Below are 17,223 nucleotides of genomic sequence, written 5' to 3'. Positions count from 1 at the left end.
AAGACAAGCACAAATAAACTGATCATCATTCATCCTTTCTCGCATTATCTTAAAAAAGAAAGCTATCTTTATCTTCACACTGATGTTTGTACAAAAGGTTAAAAAAAAAAAACAAATTACACTAAGGAACCCCCTCTATGATACAACAAATGATGCCCACCGAGACTCGCTCTACAGTTGTATGTAGGGACCTTAAATTCTCCTTTCAGCAGAAACAAAAATAAGACACCTAAACTGGGAATATGAAAATTTTGAGGCTTGAGGGCCAAAAACAAAACCAAAAAAGAAAAAAATACTCAAAAACTGGCACTAAGCACCATATTAGAGAATGACCACACTTCTAATCTGCCTGTGACAAATAAATGTACAAGGGGAAACCGTCCCCAAGAACCCTCAATTGCTTCCATCATGATGAATACACAATCTGGCTAATCAGTATTTCTGGTTGGAACTCGGAAGGCCTGTCCTAATCCACGAATGACATCAAGTGACTCAAAGCCTTTAGAATCTCATAGAAGGAGCACATCCCCAAGGCATTCTCCCAATGACATCGTGCTAAGTACAGATCACTAGAAATCCCCAGTGTTAGCATCAGCATCAGCCTGGAAGAAGTATAGCAAAACAATCTGGGACTAAATAATCTAAATCCAAGCAAGAGAACCTCGATCATTAGTGACTTGAGGACGACCCCTAGTTGGTGTAGGTGGCCGGTTAGCATTAAGCTCCTATTCCCATAGCAAAATGACAAAAAACAAGATAAGCTATACATTGAGAAGAGATGCAACTTAAAGATCAATTAAATTTTAGGCCCATAATGGCACCTGCATCCATGTGTCTTCAATTTGCCGCTCAGGTGATGTTTCTGCAGATGAAATGGCGGGAGGCAGTGGATGAATTAGTTTTGGAACAACAACAAGATCTCTACCCAATACCAAGATTGCACCAGCATTATTAGCAGTACCTGCAGTAAGATGATTTTACTTATAAAAATAAGAGTTCTGTGCCAGGTAAAGACAAAGTCAAGACAGCATTGAGCCCACCAACAACCTAAGTGTGGGGAGAGGACATACCACAATAATTGGTGGCTGAGAATAGAGTAATTAAATGCCCCTGTGCAAATCGTTCAAAGCCATCCATCACGCATTCATGCGCTCTAACTATCAATTGAAGATCATTGTTGTTGCAAAATTCCATCACACGATCAGGCTGCAAATGAAAAATTAATAGAGTTAAAATGAGTTATAACAAACAAACAAACAAACCAGATCCACAAAGTATACTTTGGTGCCTGTCAAACACCAGCAGCAAGCCTGTCTCATAATAAGGCTACAAATGTGCAAATAGTGCTATTCTTGGTCAAAATTTGTCAAAAGGTCAATTGCCTGAACTTTATTCATGAACAGGGGTCTAAAATACAGAAAAGACAAACTGACAGACAGCATAATCCACAATTGACCAACTTACTGTAAGGTAGATAATTGGTGCCCAAGTGCTCTACAACACACTTTGAAGAGAGAAAATATAGAAATTTAGGAAAATTTATGCCCAAGTGCTCTACAACACCTTTCCATTTATGCCCTTGTACTTTCTGACAATTTTGCTACATTTCATCATCTTTCTTCATCTCATCTGTAGACATTTCTTCAACAAATACTCCATAACTTCTTTGTCTTCTATTCTTCTTTATACACTCAGTAATTATACAAAACTAAATGAACTTAATACTTCTATCTCTACATTTTCCTTGGCTATAAGAAAAGATAGAAAAACAGAGACTAGTGATGTTTACAAATCTGAAGGATGGAGAGGATTGCCGCTGTTGAGCTGCAAATGTCGACAGCAATGAGGGTTACCACCACATGGACAGCCTCATGGGAGCATATGTAGGCGGCGGCGTTACGTTGGAAGCCACTAGTTGCAGAATAGATGGATGGGTATTTCAGAGAGTTATAAAATTATGATGTGTCACAAAATTGATCGGAGATTGGGATGGTGACGACCAGATTTAGGAGACGTGAAAGAAAGGAAGAGTAGGAATGGTTGTTGAGGCCCCACGTTGCCCATAGTGTTGTTTCTTAGATTTGGAAATGAAGAGCCAGAGGGAAGAAAAATGTACTCCATATTTGTTCTTCCAACTAGACATGGTTCTTGAGGATATTAGTAGCAAATTTGGTTTGAGTGGATGACAACTATTAGGTATTAATGAGTACGGAGCAATTATGGTAAAAGTTGAAAGGGTGAAGTGGTAAAATAAAAATATAATGATATTTATTTTTGGAAAGTGGACAATATTTTGAGACGGACAAAAAAGGAAAGTAAGATAGGTAAAATGAGAGGGAGGGAATATTTTGGCTACATGTTTTTTCTTCATTTTTCGACCATTACATCTACTAGATGGACAACCCAGATTTGTCAACACTTCTCACCTAGAGAGTGGTTCTCATAAGAGCCAAGACCTATATATATATTCTTTATTTTTATAATGTCACATAAAGTAACTGGTAAAACAAGACATTTAGTTGCAATTGAATAATTTTAGTTTGTTCGGGGGTTAATGGTACTTTTTTTCAATTTTGTGGCCTAATTGCATTTCTATGTGTAGTTCAATAGCTAATTACCTAATTGACTCTTTTTCCTATAAATTTATGCACCACACTTGTAAAATTCCATGGAGTGCTTGCTAGGGGTGAGCAAGGATTTGCTCCAATCTACCAAATCTGATCCCATCCCATCCGCGACATCCGCTTAAAGTGGATGGGATACGGATCCATTTAATGAAAATCTGCCACTAGTGGATTGGATGTGGATGTGACTTTTCAAAATCCACTATATGCAATCCGCTCCACTTATCCACCATATATGTGTGTGTGTGTGTGTGTGTACACCTAAAGCTAGCTAGTAGTCTATTGTTGAGTATCCTATGACAGGTGTAGCCCAAATCTAAAATTATAATTCAATTTTAGTTTTTTTTTTTTTAAACTTTTCTACACTTAGCATAGGGTTTTAGGTCTCGCTTTTTCAACTATCATTTTCGACTTTCCGCCTCTTCATTTTTCAAGTTAGATTTGTCATTCTTCCCAGCATTAGAATCACATGTTCAACACTACGTTGAAGATGAATGAAGATTAGTAATTTAGACTTGTTTGAATTTTACATTAATTATTTATATTTTAAAATTGGATATTTGTTTTTTTTTTTTTAATGGGATGCCTAAAAATTTGTGATTTTAATTTTTGAATGCTTGAAATCTTGTTTTGTAATTTATTTTATTGTTTAAGCTTAAAATATGCTCTCCTAACCGCATCCAATCCGTCAAATCCGCTATATTAACTAATCGGATTGGATCAAATCTGCACCCCTAGCATATGTGGATGCAGATGGAATTTTTCAAATTCACCCCAAATCCGCCCCAATCCGTTCAGGGCTCACCCCTAGATGCAAATCCATTTAATGGAAATCCGCCACTAGTGGATTGGATGTGGATGTAACTTCACAAAATCCACTATATCTAATCATCATATATATATGTATATACCTAAGCCTAGTAATCCACTGTTGAGTATCCTACTGCGGGTGTATTTCAAATATAAAATTATAATTCAATTATAAATTTTGACTTTTCTATGCTTAGCATAGGGTTTTAGCCTTTAGGTCTCTCTTTCTCAATGGTCAATTTCCGACTTTCCACCTTCATTCTTCAAGTCAGATTTGTTATTCTTCATGACATCACAATCACAAGTTAAGCACAACGTTGAAGATGAATGAAGATTTGAAAATGAAGGAGATTTGTAATTTTGATTTTTGAATGCTAGAAATCTTGTATTATAATTTTTATTTTTTGTTAAACTTAAAATCCGCCATCCAATCCGTCAAATCCACTATTAACGAATCAAATTGGATTGGATCCGCGGGTTTTTGACTAAAATGTAACAAAACTTAGGATAGTTGACAAAAATATGACATTTTTTAAAAGGTGACAGAAATGGAAAAAAACGAGTTTGGAAAATGCGTGTGGGAAGAGAAACGCATTTCCCAAACTCGGATGACTTTTTTTTTTTTTTTCCGAAATACGAAGTCATATGCATTTCAGAAATGCGTATGATGTATTGCATTTCAGAAATGCGTATGATGTTGAAATGCGTATGATGTATCGCATTTCAGAAATGCGTAGAAATACGTATGATGTATCGCATTTCTGAAATGCGTAGAAATACGTATGATGTATCGCATTTCTGAAATGCGTATGACTTCGTATTTCGAAAAATATATATATATAATTAAAGTCATCCAAGTTTGGGAAATGCGTTTTTGACCCCACACGTATTTTCCAAACTCGTTTTTCCCTTTTTTGTCATCTTTTCAAAAATGTCCTATTTTTGTCAACTACCGTAAGTTTTGTCACATTTCAATCAAAAACCCTTGGATTCGCACCCCTAGTGGATGTGGATGCAGATGCAGAAGGAATTTTAAAAATCCACCTTTAGCAGATTGGATGTGAATTCACCCCAAATCCACTACATCCACTATTTACGGACCATATTGGATTGGATCCGCACCCCTAGCGGATGTGGATGTAGATGGAATTTTTAAAATCCACCTTTAGCGGATTGGATGTGAATTCACCCCAAATCCGCTCCAACCCACTCCGCGCTCACCCCTAGTGCTTGCAATAGAACATTGTGTGCACTATCCAACTCGTCTTCTCATCACTGATTCACTATTTATCATTTTTGTATATAATGCATTCAACCATCAACACATTCCCTCCTCTCCATTTTCCTTTGATCTTCTCTCACATGACAATCATCAAATTAATATCTTTTTAAAAAAAAATTAAAAGGAAGAAGAAGCAAGCCAATTCAATAACTCCATCACAGGCATTTTCAGTTTTCAATTTAACCCAATCATGTCTGAAGGTACTGAGGATGAATAGAAGGAACACTCACCCCAAAAGTAACCAATCCAGGACCTCTAGCATTTGGACGCAAACCTTCAACACTATCATTTTCGGTTGGGTCAGACCTGAAAGCGTAGATTTACACATGTTGATATCATTTTCTTTTGGATAAGAGACCTGAATACGTGTATTTACACAAGGGCTATATAGAAAAAGATTAGAATGACAACTGGACAAAGTCAAACACACTAACCACAACAAATCCATGAGCACAATTGAGCCTGCTTCCATGGTAATAGGGCGCTGAATATTCTCAATTTGTTCAACATGATTGATCGATCTCCCAATACCGCCATGCATACAGATAATTTTATTCTCAATCAATGCCGCCAACGGAAGCCAGTTAAACAGTCTATTAATACGATGCCAAGCCCAGATTCCATCTCTCTCACCCTGTTTCATAGTCCTAATCACAATCAGTGTCTTGGACAGCAGAAAATACAAGTCTCAACTCAAAATGATAGCATACCATTCGTTCAATGCACTCAATTCGAAAGCCAAAAAGTGCATTAATATCTGCAGCTTCATGGTTCCCACGAATTAAGTGAACATTGTGAGGATACTCCACCTAAAAAAGAAATGAAGTTTTTGAATTAGAATCAATGAGTGATGGGGGTGAAACATAGGAATTGCACACAAGGACAGGTACCTTCAAAGCAAGTAGAAGAGTTATGGTCTCCAAACTATGCTGGCCACGATCAACATAATCTCCTAGGAAGAGGTAATCGATATATCTGATGGTAATTTTATAAAAATTAGCTCCAGAAATTTTCCCTTGGTTAACCTCCTCGCATAGAGAGAGATTAAGAGGCTACTACACAGTTGTATTAAACCAGTATAAAACAGAAACACAGTATAATGAATCTGGAACTTTGCAAACTAATATACTAAATTCATACAATTGCAATACAAGAAATTAAAAACTAAAGTTCAATGATGCTTTAAAAGACTAATTAACAACAACAATAAAAAAGAATTGCGCTCATCAAACTGAGCAGTTCAAGAACCTTCTCAACATTATAGTATATAAAAATAGAAAAGGAAAGATAAGAAGGGCACGCACGATATATCTCCAGCAGTTGAAGGGGATCCATACTCATCAAAGAGACGCATGAGATCCCCAAATTGCCCATGCAAGTCACCAAATATCTTAATAGGAGCCTTGAGTTGAAGAACAGTAGGTTCACTTGCAAATATTCTTTCTGCAGTGTCACAAAGATCAGCTATCTCGTTGCAGTCCAAGAAAAATTGCCGTCGCACAGGTGGCTTCCATCCACGAGGTTTTAGAAGATGGGCAATGACCTGAGACAATGTAAGCAAGTAAATAAGCAACTGTTTAACATTTAAAGCATCACTTATAAAGAGGGAACATGACCACTGCATACAGGAGCAAAAGATAGTCCATTTATGAAATTACCAATTAAGCAAAGAAACATGTCAAAACAATCTTTCAAAGGTAAACATTAAACTAAATACCCCATCCGTCCCATTTTGTAAATGGCAGTTATGCTTGACACAGTTTTTAAAGAAACAAATAAGATGTGATATTATTTCCAAATTTGCCCTTCAAAATATAACCACCTAGTCAAAACAATTTAAAAAGTTAAAAGGTACTAAGGGCAAAATGGAAAAAGAAAAAAGTTAGTGGTGTTTAAATTGAAAGGGGTCACTGTTTTGGGATGATATAATAAGGAAAGTAGGACAAATAAAATTGACAGAGCTAGTACATTTAACAGCAAAGATAATTCATGAGAAGAAATACAAAATAAGCAAAGAAATGTTGAATTGAAACAAACTGTGGAAATGAAATCAGAAAACACAATAAAAAGCCGCAAACAGAATTGTATATATCCAAAATTGTAACTTTTTGGTATATCAAAAATATTCAAAACCCTAATAGAAACTAGCTATTTTCATCTGAACAAGGCATTCTTAGATGTATCATGTATGTCACAAGCAACAACTACATAATAGCATCTAATAAGCCAAACACCTACAAGATAAAAAGGGCAACTTTTCAATTAACCCAGCTCAAGCTCAACCTCATCAGCCACACCTGAAGAATCTACAGCCTAAACCGCATTCATTTACCATCCTGCAGGCATGAAGACAATTGTCATACCTTTTTGGGAACACTGTTGATAGACATTTGTCTATCTAAAAGTTTTCTTGCTGCTGTTGCATTTTCTGGAGTGCCATAACTGACTCGTCTGCCTTCATTTTCGAATTGATCAATAGAGAGCTGTCTAACCATACCTCCTAGAGCTCCACCGGTCTCTGCAGCAACAACTACCTGTTGCATTGAAGGTATAACACCTGTCAATATTAGAGTCATGAAACCAACAAAACTAAATAATAGCTTCAGGAAACTGGCAAACACACAGCACGGTGATGTAGTCGAACTCCAGGTGGAGCAGAATTGCTTGCCAAGGAAGGTTCAAGCTTGACTAAACTTGATGCCTGTTTTCCACTAGGAGTTGCATCTGCTCCACGATCCCTATCAGGCAGTTCAACTTCTCCATTAACTTGTCGAGCTTTTGCTGCAGCTAATGTGGCACTAATAGCCTCTGCTTCTGCGGCAGAGGCTTCAACTAAATACTCAACACCTTTGCTCAATCTCCTGTGCAGAAATACATATTTAGGTTTAAGAGGAACCAAAAAACAAATTCAGAATAAACTCAAGGAAAACCGCACATTTAGCTTAGCTCACCGATTTCCTTGAAGCATGGCATTTTCAGTGCTTATATCAGTATACATATCACCATTTACTGGGGGAGCAACAGGATTTCCAAGAACAACTGCCCCATCATTAACTGTTTCAGAAACTGCTTGTCTCATTCTTTCATCAACAAATCCATACCTCCCTTGCATTCTCCCTTGTGGTACATTTGCAGCTGCAGCAGCTGCATGAGAAGCAGCACTTGTTGTTTCAGCAGCAGCCAAATCCTCGGCAACAAGCAAGTCATCCAGCAATACACCTGAAAGATACTCACTGGGTCAGATTATTGTCTTAGTTAACATCAGAATGCAATTAAGTAATTTCACAACTCTTAGAAAATTGCATCACTTCACACAGGGATTAAAAAAAAAAAACAAAAACAAAAAAAAAACAAAAAAAAAAAAAAAACCATCTTAAGAAATATGTTAACCATATCAATGACAAAATTTCAAATTTGCAGGCATAAATCACTACCAAATTACATATGTGCAAAGGCTAACAAGAACTAACTGAACTTCAGAACAAAATTTGATTTCTTTCATCTACAAATATCATAAAAGCTTCCTCAAAACTACCAACTTCCCACAAATATCCATGCAGAACATTTTATTCCAACTTCATATGGCTATATGAAAAGCCTAAAATATTGCCACTAACACACCTGTCAAACTGATAATTTCATGAATGAAAAAATTCATTCAGGATATTTAAAAAGTGGTCCCTTGTTATTTCATTTTTAAGTACAGCCTATTTTTGGGACAATTCTGAAACATCTGCCCCAAAACCTATCTCAGTCAATCTAGGGTAGACGGCTTTTCCCGACTCTCTTACAAACTGAAGTCGGTACTGTTGAAATATTAAATATATCTGCCTTGGGCAGTCCACATCTTTGACTTCTTGGGCAGACTTCTTGAGCAGTGCAGTGTAGTGTCTACCTAGAGCAGTGTAGTTTTATTATGTCTCTTGTGTGTATATATATTAGTGTGTATATCTGAAATAATAGAGAGTAGAGAGTAGAAACATCTTGTAATCTTTGTATAGATCAGAAATATAAATCAGAAACTTTTCTTTCAGTTCTGAACATCAGTTTTCTGCATTTTTTCTGGTCTGAAACATCAGTTTTCTACATGGTATCAGAGCTCAAGTTCTGAAACCTGAAAGTCTTAAAAAATCTCCATTTTCTGCTCTGAAAACCTCATTCTCTGCTCTGCAAGTCTCCATTTCTGCAGCAGAAAATCTCCATTTCTGTCCAGAATATTAGTCCTAAATCAATTTCAGTTCTGATATCCCAGAAAATCTCCATTTCTACCCAGAATATCAGTCCTAAATCCATTCCAGTTCTGATAATCATCCTTCACCAAATCTCTACAGCAGATTTTTTGTTTTGTCATCCCTCACCAAAAAAAATCTGCAGCAGCTATGTCTAAACTTGATGAAATCCTTCCAGCAGATTCTTTACCTTTGGATTATTCATCCAATTCATCACATCCTTCTCACTCGGCTGTCACAAATCATCCCAACCTTCCTCAAGCCCTCAATGTGGCTACAACATCTGAAGCATCACCCAATGAAGTCGGTCCGTGCTCAAAAATTCAACTTGAGGCACTGCAGAAGATATTTGGGCAGCTATCTGCTGCAAAACAACCAATTCCACCTTCAGCCAAAGCACATGGTAGTATGATAAGTCATCAAGGTAACACCTCTCATGCATTTGCTGCAAATTCCAACAACACAAGTCCTTGGATTGTGGATTCTGGGGCATCAGACCATATGTCAGGTGATCTAAAGGTTTTCCATACATTCAAACCGTGTATTTATCCCACCACGGTCAGAATTGCTGATGGATCCCTATCCAGTGTGATAGGAACAGGATCAGTCAGACTAACTAATGAACTTCTCCTTTCATCCGTTCTCTTTGTTCCTAAACTAAACTGCAACCTACTCTCCATCAGCAAACTCACTACGGACATGAATTGTGTGACTAAATTCTATCCTAATCATTGTGAATTTCAGGTTGTGGGCTCAGGGAAGGTGATTGGCAGTGCTGAAGTTTGTGGTGGTCTCTATATTCTCAAAAACACTCATGAAAATAAACAAGTTCCCAAGTCAGGTTATGCTTTCAATTCTGGTTTCAATTCTGTTTCTGTTTCTGTTTCCAATGAGAGTCTAGTCATGTTGTGGCATTTTCGTCTTGGACATCCAAATTTTATTTATCTTGAAAAATTGTTTCCTAGTTTATTTACCAGTAAAAAGCCCAACCTTTTTCATTGCGAAGTATGTCAACTCGCAAAACATACTCGAAGCATTTATCCAAGTAACCCTTACAAACCTTCTCAACCATTTTCATTAATTCATAGTGACATTTGGGGACCTTCAAGGGTGAAAAATGTTAATGGTTCTAGATGGTTTGTATCCTTTATTGATGACCACACTAGACTCACATGGACATTCCTCATGAAAGAAAAATCTGAAACTGCATCAATCTTTAAAGTTTTTCATTCCATGATTCAAAATCAGTTCAAACAAAAAGTTCAAGTCTTGAAAACTGATAATGGGAAAGAATATTTCAACTCAATTCTTGGTTCATACTTGTTAGATCAAGGAATTGTCCATATTAGTTCCTGTGTCGACACCCCTCAACAAAATGGGGTGGCTGAAAGAAAAAATAGGCACCTCCTTGAAGTATCTCGATCCATCATGTTTTCAAATCATGTGCCTAAACATTTTTGGGGGGAAGCTGTTCTTACTGCCACTTATCTCATAAACCGTATGCCTAGTCGTGTTTTAAAGTTCAAAACACCACGAACTCTGTTCCTACAAGCATTCCCTCATCACTCAGTTTTTTCTTCAGAATTGCCACTTAAAATCTTTGGTTGTACTGCGTTTGTCCATATCTATGATCACAAAAGAACAAAACTTGACCCCAAATCACACAAATGCATCTTCATTGGGTACTCTAGTACTCGAAAGGGGTACAAATGTTACTCCCCATCCACAAAAAGAGTTTATCATACTCTGGATGTCACCTTTTTTGAACACCAATCATTCTTTCCCAAATCTGGTATTCAGGGGGAGAATTCGAGGGAATACCAACTCTGGGAAACACTTCAGGACAACCAGGCTACCTCTTTTTTCCCTAATGTCCCATCATACCAGCATCAAACCACTCTAACACAACCAAATTTATCACCTCCATCATCTGGTTTTCCTTTGCCTTTTCAATCAGATGTGACTCCAGAAAACATGGTCTGTCAACCACCATCCTCTCTCCCTACAATCAACCCACCTTCACCTCTAATCAACCACCCATCCTCAGAAAACACGCTACCAAATTCACCTCCTCAAGCACCACTTGAAGAAAGAAACAAAGAACTTCGTGTTTATAGAAGGAGAAAATTTGAAAATATAGAGGCCAACATACAAAGCAAGGACTGTTCAAGCACACATCCGAGCTCACTTGACCTTGAAAATCATGAAGGTAAGGACCCCATGACCAATGCGTTTGTACCTACTACCATTGATAATATTGATTTGCCTATTGCTCATCGAAAGGGTACTAGAACATGCACTAGTCATCCTATAGAAAGGTATGTTGCCTATGGGAAATTAACTCCTATGTATCGAGCTTTTGTCTCTTCTCTTGATCTTGTCCAGATTCCCACAAACATCTATGAGGCACTAAGAGATCCCAAATGGAAGGTTGCTATCGATGAGGAAATCAATGCTCTTGAGAAAAATGGCACATGGGTTCTTGTTGACTTACCTCAAGGAAAACATGCAGTTGGATGTAAGTGGATTTTCACTATCAAGTACAATCCAAATGGGAGCATCAATAGATTCAAGGCTCGGTTGGTTGCTAAGGGGTTCACTCAATCATATGGTGTTGACTATCAGGAGACCTTTGCGCCTGTTGCCAAACTCAATACAGTAAGAGTTTTGTTATCACTTGCTGTAAATTGTGATTGGCCTTTATATCAATTGGATGTAAAAAATGCATTCTTAAATGGAGAATTGGAAGAAGAAGTCTATATGGAAATTCCACCAGGTTTTGAGAAGAACTCTAGCGGAAGATTGGTATGCAAACTAAAAAAGGCTCTCTATGGCTTGAAACAATCACCTCGGGCATGGTTTGATAGGTTTGCAAAGTCAATTGTAAAAATTGGATACACCCAGTGCCAAGCTGATCATACCTTGTTTGTGAAATTCTCTTCAACAGGAAAATTAGCGATTCTTATTGTCTATGTGGATGACATAATCCTAACTGGAGATGATTCAAGTGAGATTTCAAATCTCAAGAGATTTCTTGCATCAGAATTTGAGATCAAAGACTTAGGACCCCTCAAATACTTTCTTGGAATGGAGGTAGCTCGATCTAAAGAAGGGATTGTTGTATCTCAAAGGAAGTATATCTTAGATCTTCTAAATGAGACTGGAATGCTTGGGAGTAAGCCAGCAGATACTCCAATGGATCCTAACTTAAAGACAAACCGGAGTGGGGAACCAACTCCAGTGGAGAGGGGGAGTTATCAAAGATTAGTGGGAAAACTAATTTATCTCTCCCATACTAGGCCAGATATTGCTTTCCCTGTTAGTATTGTAAGTCAACATATGCACAACCCCAATGAGGAGCATTTGGAAGCAGTTTATCGTATTCTGAGGTACCTCAAAATGACACCAGGTCTTGGGTTACACTTCAGAAAACATGACAATCGAGACCTAGAAGTCTACACGGATTCTAGTTGGGCTGGAGAGTTGACTGATAGGCGATCAGTTAGTGGTTACTGTACCTATGTATGGGGAAATCTGGTCACTTGGCGTAGCAAAAAACAGTCAGTGGTCTCTCGGAGCAGTGCTGAATCAGAATATCGTGCACTGGCATTAGGTATATGTGAAGGGATGTGGATTAAAAGGTTGTTGAATGAATTGAAAATTGAGGTTCCTAGATCCTTCAAAATGCACAGTGATAGTCAAGCTGCCATCAGCATTGCTAAGAACCCAGTTCATCACGATAGAACAAAGCATGTTGAAATAGACAGGCATTTCATTTATGAGAAGATGAATTCAAGAACCATTGAACTCAACTACATTCATACAAAGAAACAAATTGTTGACATATTCACAAAGGCTCTACCTAGGACAAGATTTGAAGAATTCAATTCCAAGCTGGGTTTGTATAATATATACAACTCAGCTTGAGGGGGAGTGTTGAAATATTAAATATATCTGCCTTGGGCAGTCCACATCTTTGACTTCTTGGGCAGACTTCTTGAGCAGTGCAGTGTAGTGTCTACCTAGAGCAGTGTAGTTTTATTATGTCTCTTGTGTGTATATATATTAGTGTGTATATCTGAAATAATAGAGAGTAGAGAGTAGAAACATCTTGTAATCTTTGTATAGATCAGAAATATAAATCAGAAACTTTTCTTTCAGTTCTGAACATCAGTTTTCTGCATTTTTTCTGGTCTGAAACATCAGTTTTCTACAGGTACTTTTAATCAATTTCAATTGATTTCTTTAATTTAAGATTCTTAATGAATATCCACTATTCTTCTGCATAGATAGAAGTTATCAATCTAAGAAAGTGGCCCCCCACAAATGAGATATTAAAATAAGTCTGACTGTGCACCAATTATTCTTACCACCACGTAGACCACCATAAATAAAGATCAAATCACCCACAGCAGCAGCAGCATGCCTACAACGCCTTGTCAACTCAACAGCTGCATCTCCACCTGCAGCATCAGCGCTGAATTTACCAGTTCTTGGGCTCGTAACAACGGACTTTGTATCACACCACACCCCAGCTGCAGTATCCAAAACTGGAAAAAGGAAATGCATATGTTTTCAAATAGGTAACGTTAATCCGGTTAAAACTTAAAAGAAGTCTTTCTTAAAGAAATCTGTGGTAGAAAGTAAGTAGAGACAATACCAGCCACACTGGAGGAGTCTTCCACCATACGTCCACCGCCCAGTGCTCCTCCAGATACATGGAGCCTTGCATTAACAAAGACCTACAATTCAAACATATAACTTAAACTTCCAGACGGAATAAAACATCACACGTATAGTACAGAGTTAACACTCAAATAACTTACTGCAGCATGTTGATATCTAGAAGATGGTGACACACCCGGAGCAATAGCCCACTCCCACCGACCATCTCTATGTTTAGCAAGTCCATATGCACTTGCCAGTGGCTGCAAACCATCAATATGATCACATAGAAGAGAACACACAAAGCATTGCCCATGAAATTATTAGCATGCATATGGGGAAGGAAAGTAAGGAAAAAATACTTACCACACTATTAGCATCCCTCCCTCCACAAAGTAGTAGAAGACCATCAGAGCGTGCACTTGCAGTTGCATACCTGGGCAGAGATCAATGGATAGATGAGGGAAGAAATAAACAAAGCCTGCTCAGTTTTCATTAAAGCTTTGCACAACCAGGCAACCAGCAGAATATTTTGAAGGGAGATATTAAAATTGATGTGGATATCAAAACTTGCATAACTATACCCCTTACATGAACCATTTATTTACTCAGTTTGACTATGGAAACAAACATTTTTATGAAATCGTGTGAATTATTTTTAAAATCAGAGGCATAAGGTGTGGCATATTATGTATGGTGGTGTCAAAGGAAAGAATTAGAAAGAGATACCACCTTATATGGCCAAAAGGATTAGAAGAGATTTTTTATGGCATGGAACTATTATACTCAGTCATCCATAGTCAGATCTAAGGCTGAAGTTAATCTCTCTTTTTCATGTTCATTTCAATTTTGTTAAATTAAAATGCAATTTTTAATTGTGAAGATTGGGGGGGGGGTACTTCTTTCCTCATATGCTACTAAAACTGAAATTGCATTATTTAACACATTGCACACAAAATATGCATACAAATCCCATTAAGCACATTATTAATGACTAAGAAAATTACACAATGTACAAAATGAAGTATGCTTAGAATCATAAATCTGAATGGTGAAAATGAAGAGAATTACATGCATGGAGGTGGGCCTTCACCCTCAGGTTCCAATTTACGCCACTCATATGGCTTGGCTGCTGTATCCAAGGCCCAAACATCTGCTAAAGGTCGTTTCCCTGAAAAGTTGCATGCATCATACTATCAGATCACAAAGTTATGAGTAAGTTAAAGGCAACAGAGAAACATTTTAATAAACCTACCATCATTTCCACCAATTGCCATTAGATATCTTTGCCCTACCAAAGCCATGACATGTCCATAACGAGGGCCTGGCCCAGGGCCTTGGACGACAACTCTAAAAAATGATGTCACAATTTTAATGAGTTAAAACACACCTTGTCTGCACATATGTGTGTCAATCTTGACGCAGACTTGTGCATGTTTATGAGAGTAACATGCACAGGTATTTGTATGAGATTAAGCACAGTAAAAAATCAAACCTATGCCATCGTGGCCGTTGTTGCGTAAGGTCTAGGACATGAAGATCCTCAGCAGACAAACCAGCAGGACCAATTCCACCCTGTAATAATAAGGAAAGACCATCACCACTATCCAAAACACATTTCAGATATCATGCCACCTCTATGCTAACAGTAAATACCAACCTGAATAACCACCATTGTACCAACAGCAGTAGCTACATGGGCTGCCCTTGGCGTGGGTGGCTCTCCGATTGGAGCAATTCTAAGGATATAATTAGTGGGAAAAAAAAAAAAAAAAGCATTCTCAGCTACGAGAAAAAACAATCACATGGGAAGCCACAGAATTGATTTGACATAGAAGTAATACTATCAATCAAAAGAGTTACCTTGACCATTTATTAGTCAATACATCGTAACAGTGGATATCAGCCGTAGCCCCAGCCAATCCTGTAAACAAATAGAGCCTTCAAGATCAACTAAACAGGAAAATAAAATAAATTCATCACCCTGTTAATGTGTAAAGCATGCATTACATGGACTACAGGGTAAGTACAAGGAGAAAAATGTGCCTCAGTAAAGATGGACAAATTTCTTATTTAGAGACTGATGAATTCCACATGAACTAAAGTTCATCATTTACCATGTTCAGACAACAAAATGGTATTTTCCAAACCCCTACAATGTTCACTCTATACCACAGAGGATGATTTCTTGATATTTGAGGGTGTCCAATAAATGTTACTGAAGTTAGTTGAATTCCAAGTGGAGATGCTACCTTTCCATGACAGGTGCAGAATGCATGTTTAAACATGTATAATAGAGGTACCACTACTCTGATAAGAAAATTATATGAAGTATCCAATTCAAGTTTTACATGACATATGCCAAGAGGGGAAAAAATGGTGATCCCAATTTCAAATTAAAAAAGGAAAAAAATAAGGAGGCATACGAATTCCAGCACTTCCGGCAGATGAAGGAGTCCCTGTGGCTGCAGAATTTCCCTCAAGTGCAGTGGCACCACCAAATAGAATTAGGCGAGGACCAATGTATCCAGGAGTGCCTTCCTCTCCGACAGCCGGGACAGCCGTTAGTGTGTGGCCACACCTTGGTCCTGGGCCATCCTCCTTCTTCTCCATAATAGGGTGCACCACCGAGTACGTTGGAGCGCACCTTGGCCCCACAACCGGACTAATACTATGCTGCTGCTGAGGCTGAGTCGAAGGTGGCGACTGCTGCTGCTGTAGAGCGGGAGAACTCTGCTCCGGAGATTCTCCAGCCGATGGCTCGTCGCTTAACTGCTCGGAACTCGGCCCGTTATTCTTCGGATCCTGATCGGACTCCGACGTCATGGTCGAATCAACGTCCATCTTTCTCAACCTGAACCCGTAATATCCAAAACTTCCTTATAAGATCGGTGCTCCAATTCTTATCAATTCGCATTTCCGAACAACATTTCCAATCCAATTCAAGCTCCAACAGCGCACAAATTTACAATTCCCAAACCCTAGCTCAGATCCTCTTATTCCATACACAGAAAAGAGTACATAAATATACGCCAATAATAATAATAATTAATTCCTCCCTGAATTATTCGAGAAAATTAAACCCTAGAAGAAGAGAGAAAACAAAATCTACTGTTTTTTTTTTTCCTTTTTCTTTTCGTTAGTCGTTTCTCTCTCCGAAAAGCTTCGCAATTCTAAAGGCGGTCGAACACACACAAGGACAGGGAGGCCAAAAACACCACCAGCACCAGTGTTCCAATCTCCCCTTTCTCTCTCCGCCAATCCAAAACTTTCTCTCTCTCTAAAAACATTTCATATCCATCTCTTTCCACGGGCCCATTCTCTCTCTCTCTCCACCTATACATACACGAATATACGTACTCTTCTTTCTATTCTATGTACAAATAATACTCCGTAGCATATCTATCTCTCTCTCTCTCTAGATTGACGGGTCGGGTCGGAAGACTGTACGTAAACCAAGCAGACTCCGAAGCTCCCGACTTTTTATTGCTTATGCTTCCGGAAACTACGGAGAATATTGGTATGGTTACAGTTACAAAATTACAATTTCCCAAAAAGAGTTACCATGCATCGCTGCACAATTATTTGTTTATGTTTAAAAATGGTAAAACTT

At 38.0% G+C, this 17,223-nt stretch overlaps 1 protein-coding gene across 1 annotated transcript; it reads right to left on the bottom strand.

The window, feature by feature from the left end:
* Nucleotides 1-14: 14 nt before the first annotated feature.
* On the bottom strand, nucleotides 15-16,951 carry LOC116016255 (serine/threonine-protein phosphatase BSL3-like). Its single transcript, XM_031256415.1, has 21 exons — nucleotides 16,037-16,951; nucleotides 15,474-15,534; nucleotides 15,271-15,349; nucleotides 15,106-15,185; nucleotides 14,866-14,960; nucleotides 14,682-14,781; nucleotides 13,977-14,046; nucleotides 13,772-13,873; nucleotides 13,606-13,687; nucleotides 13,316-13,495; nucleotides 7,668-7,935; nucleotides 7,340-7,577; nucleotides 7,080-7,250; nucleotides 6,021-6,259; nucleotides 5,607-5,691; nucleotides 5,427-5,525; nucleotides 5,151-5,350; nucleotides 4,947-5,022; nucleotides 1,071-1,206; nucleotides 822-961; nucleotides 15-725 (listed from the first exon to the last, which is right to left on the bottom strand). Exons 1-21 carry the CDS (start codon nucleotides 16,452-16,454, stop codon nucleotides 642-644), a joined length of 3,003 nt encoding a protein of 1,000 aa, XP_031112275.1. The 5' UTR covers nucleotides 16,455-16,951; the 3' UTR covers nucleotides 15-641.
* Nucleotides 16,952-17,223: the final 272 nt, after the last annotated feature.

The sequence above is a fragment of the Ipomoea triloba genome, chromosome 4, assembly GCF_003576645.1.
Source record: "Ipomoea triloba cultivar NCNSP0323 chromosome 4, ASM357664v1".
In the NCBI taxonomy this organism is placed as follows: Eukaryota; Viridiplantae; Streptophyta; class Magnoliopsida; order Solanales; family Convolvulaceae; genus Ipomoea; species Ipomoea triloba.
This window is presented reverse-complemented; position numbering and strand designations above follow the sequence as displayed.

Excerpts from the sequence above, each read along its gene's own strand:
- LOC116016255 (XM_031256415.1), bottom strand. The coding sequence starts at position 16,454 with ATGGACGTTGATTCGACCATGACGTCGGAGTCCGATCAGGATCCGAAG. Across the intron at positions 14,047-14,681 it reads GAAGGCCCACCTCCATGCAT|GTATGCAACTGCAAGTGCAC; the intron begins GTAATTCTCTTC and ends ATCTCTGCCCAG. Across the intron at positions 726-821 it reads TTGAAGACACATGGATGCAG|GAGCTTAATGCTAACCGGCC; the intron begins GTGCCATTATGG and ends CTATGGGAATAG.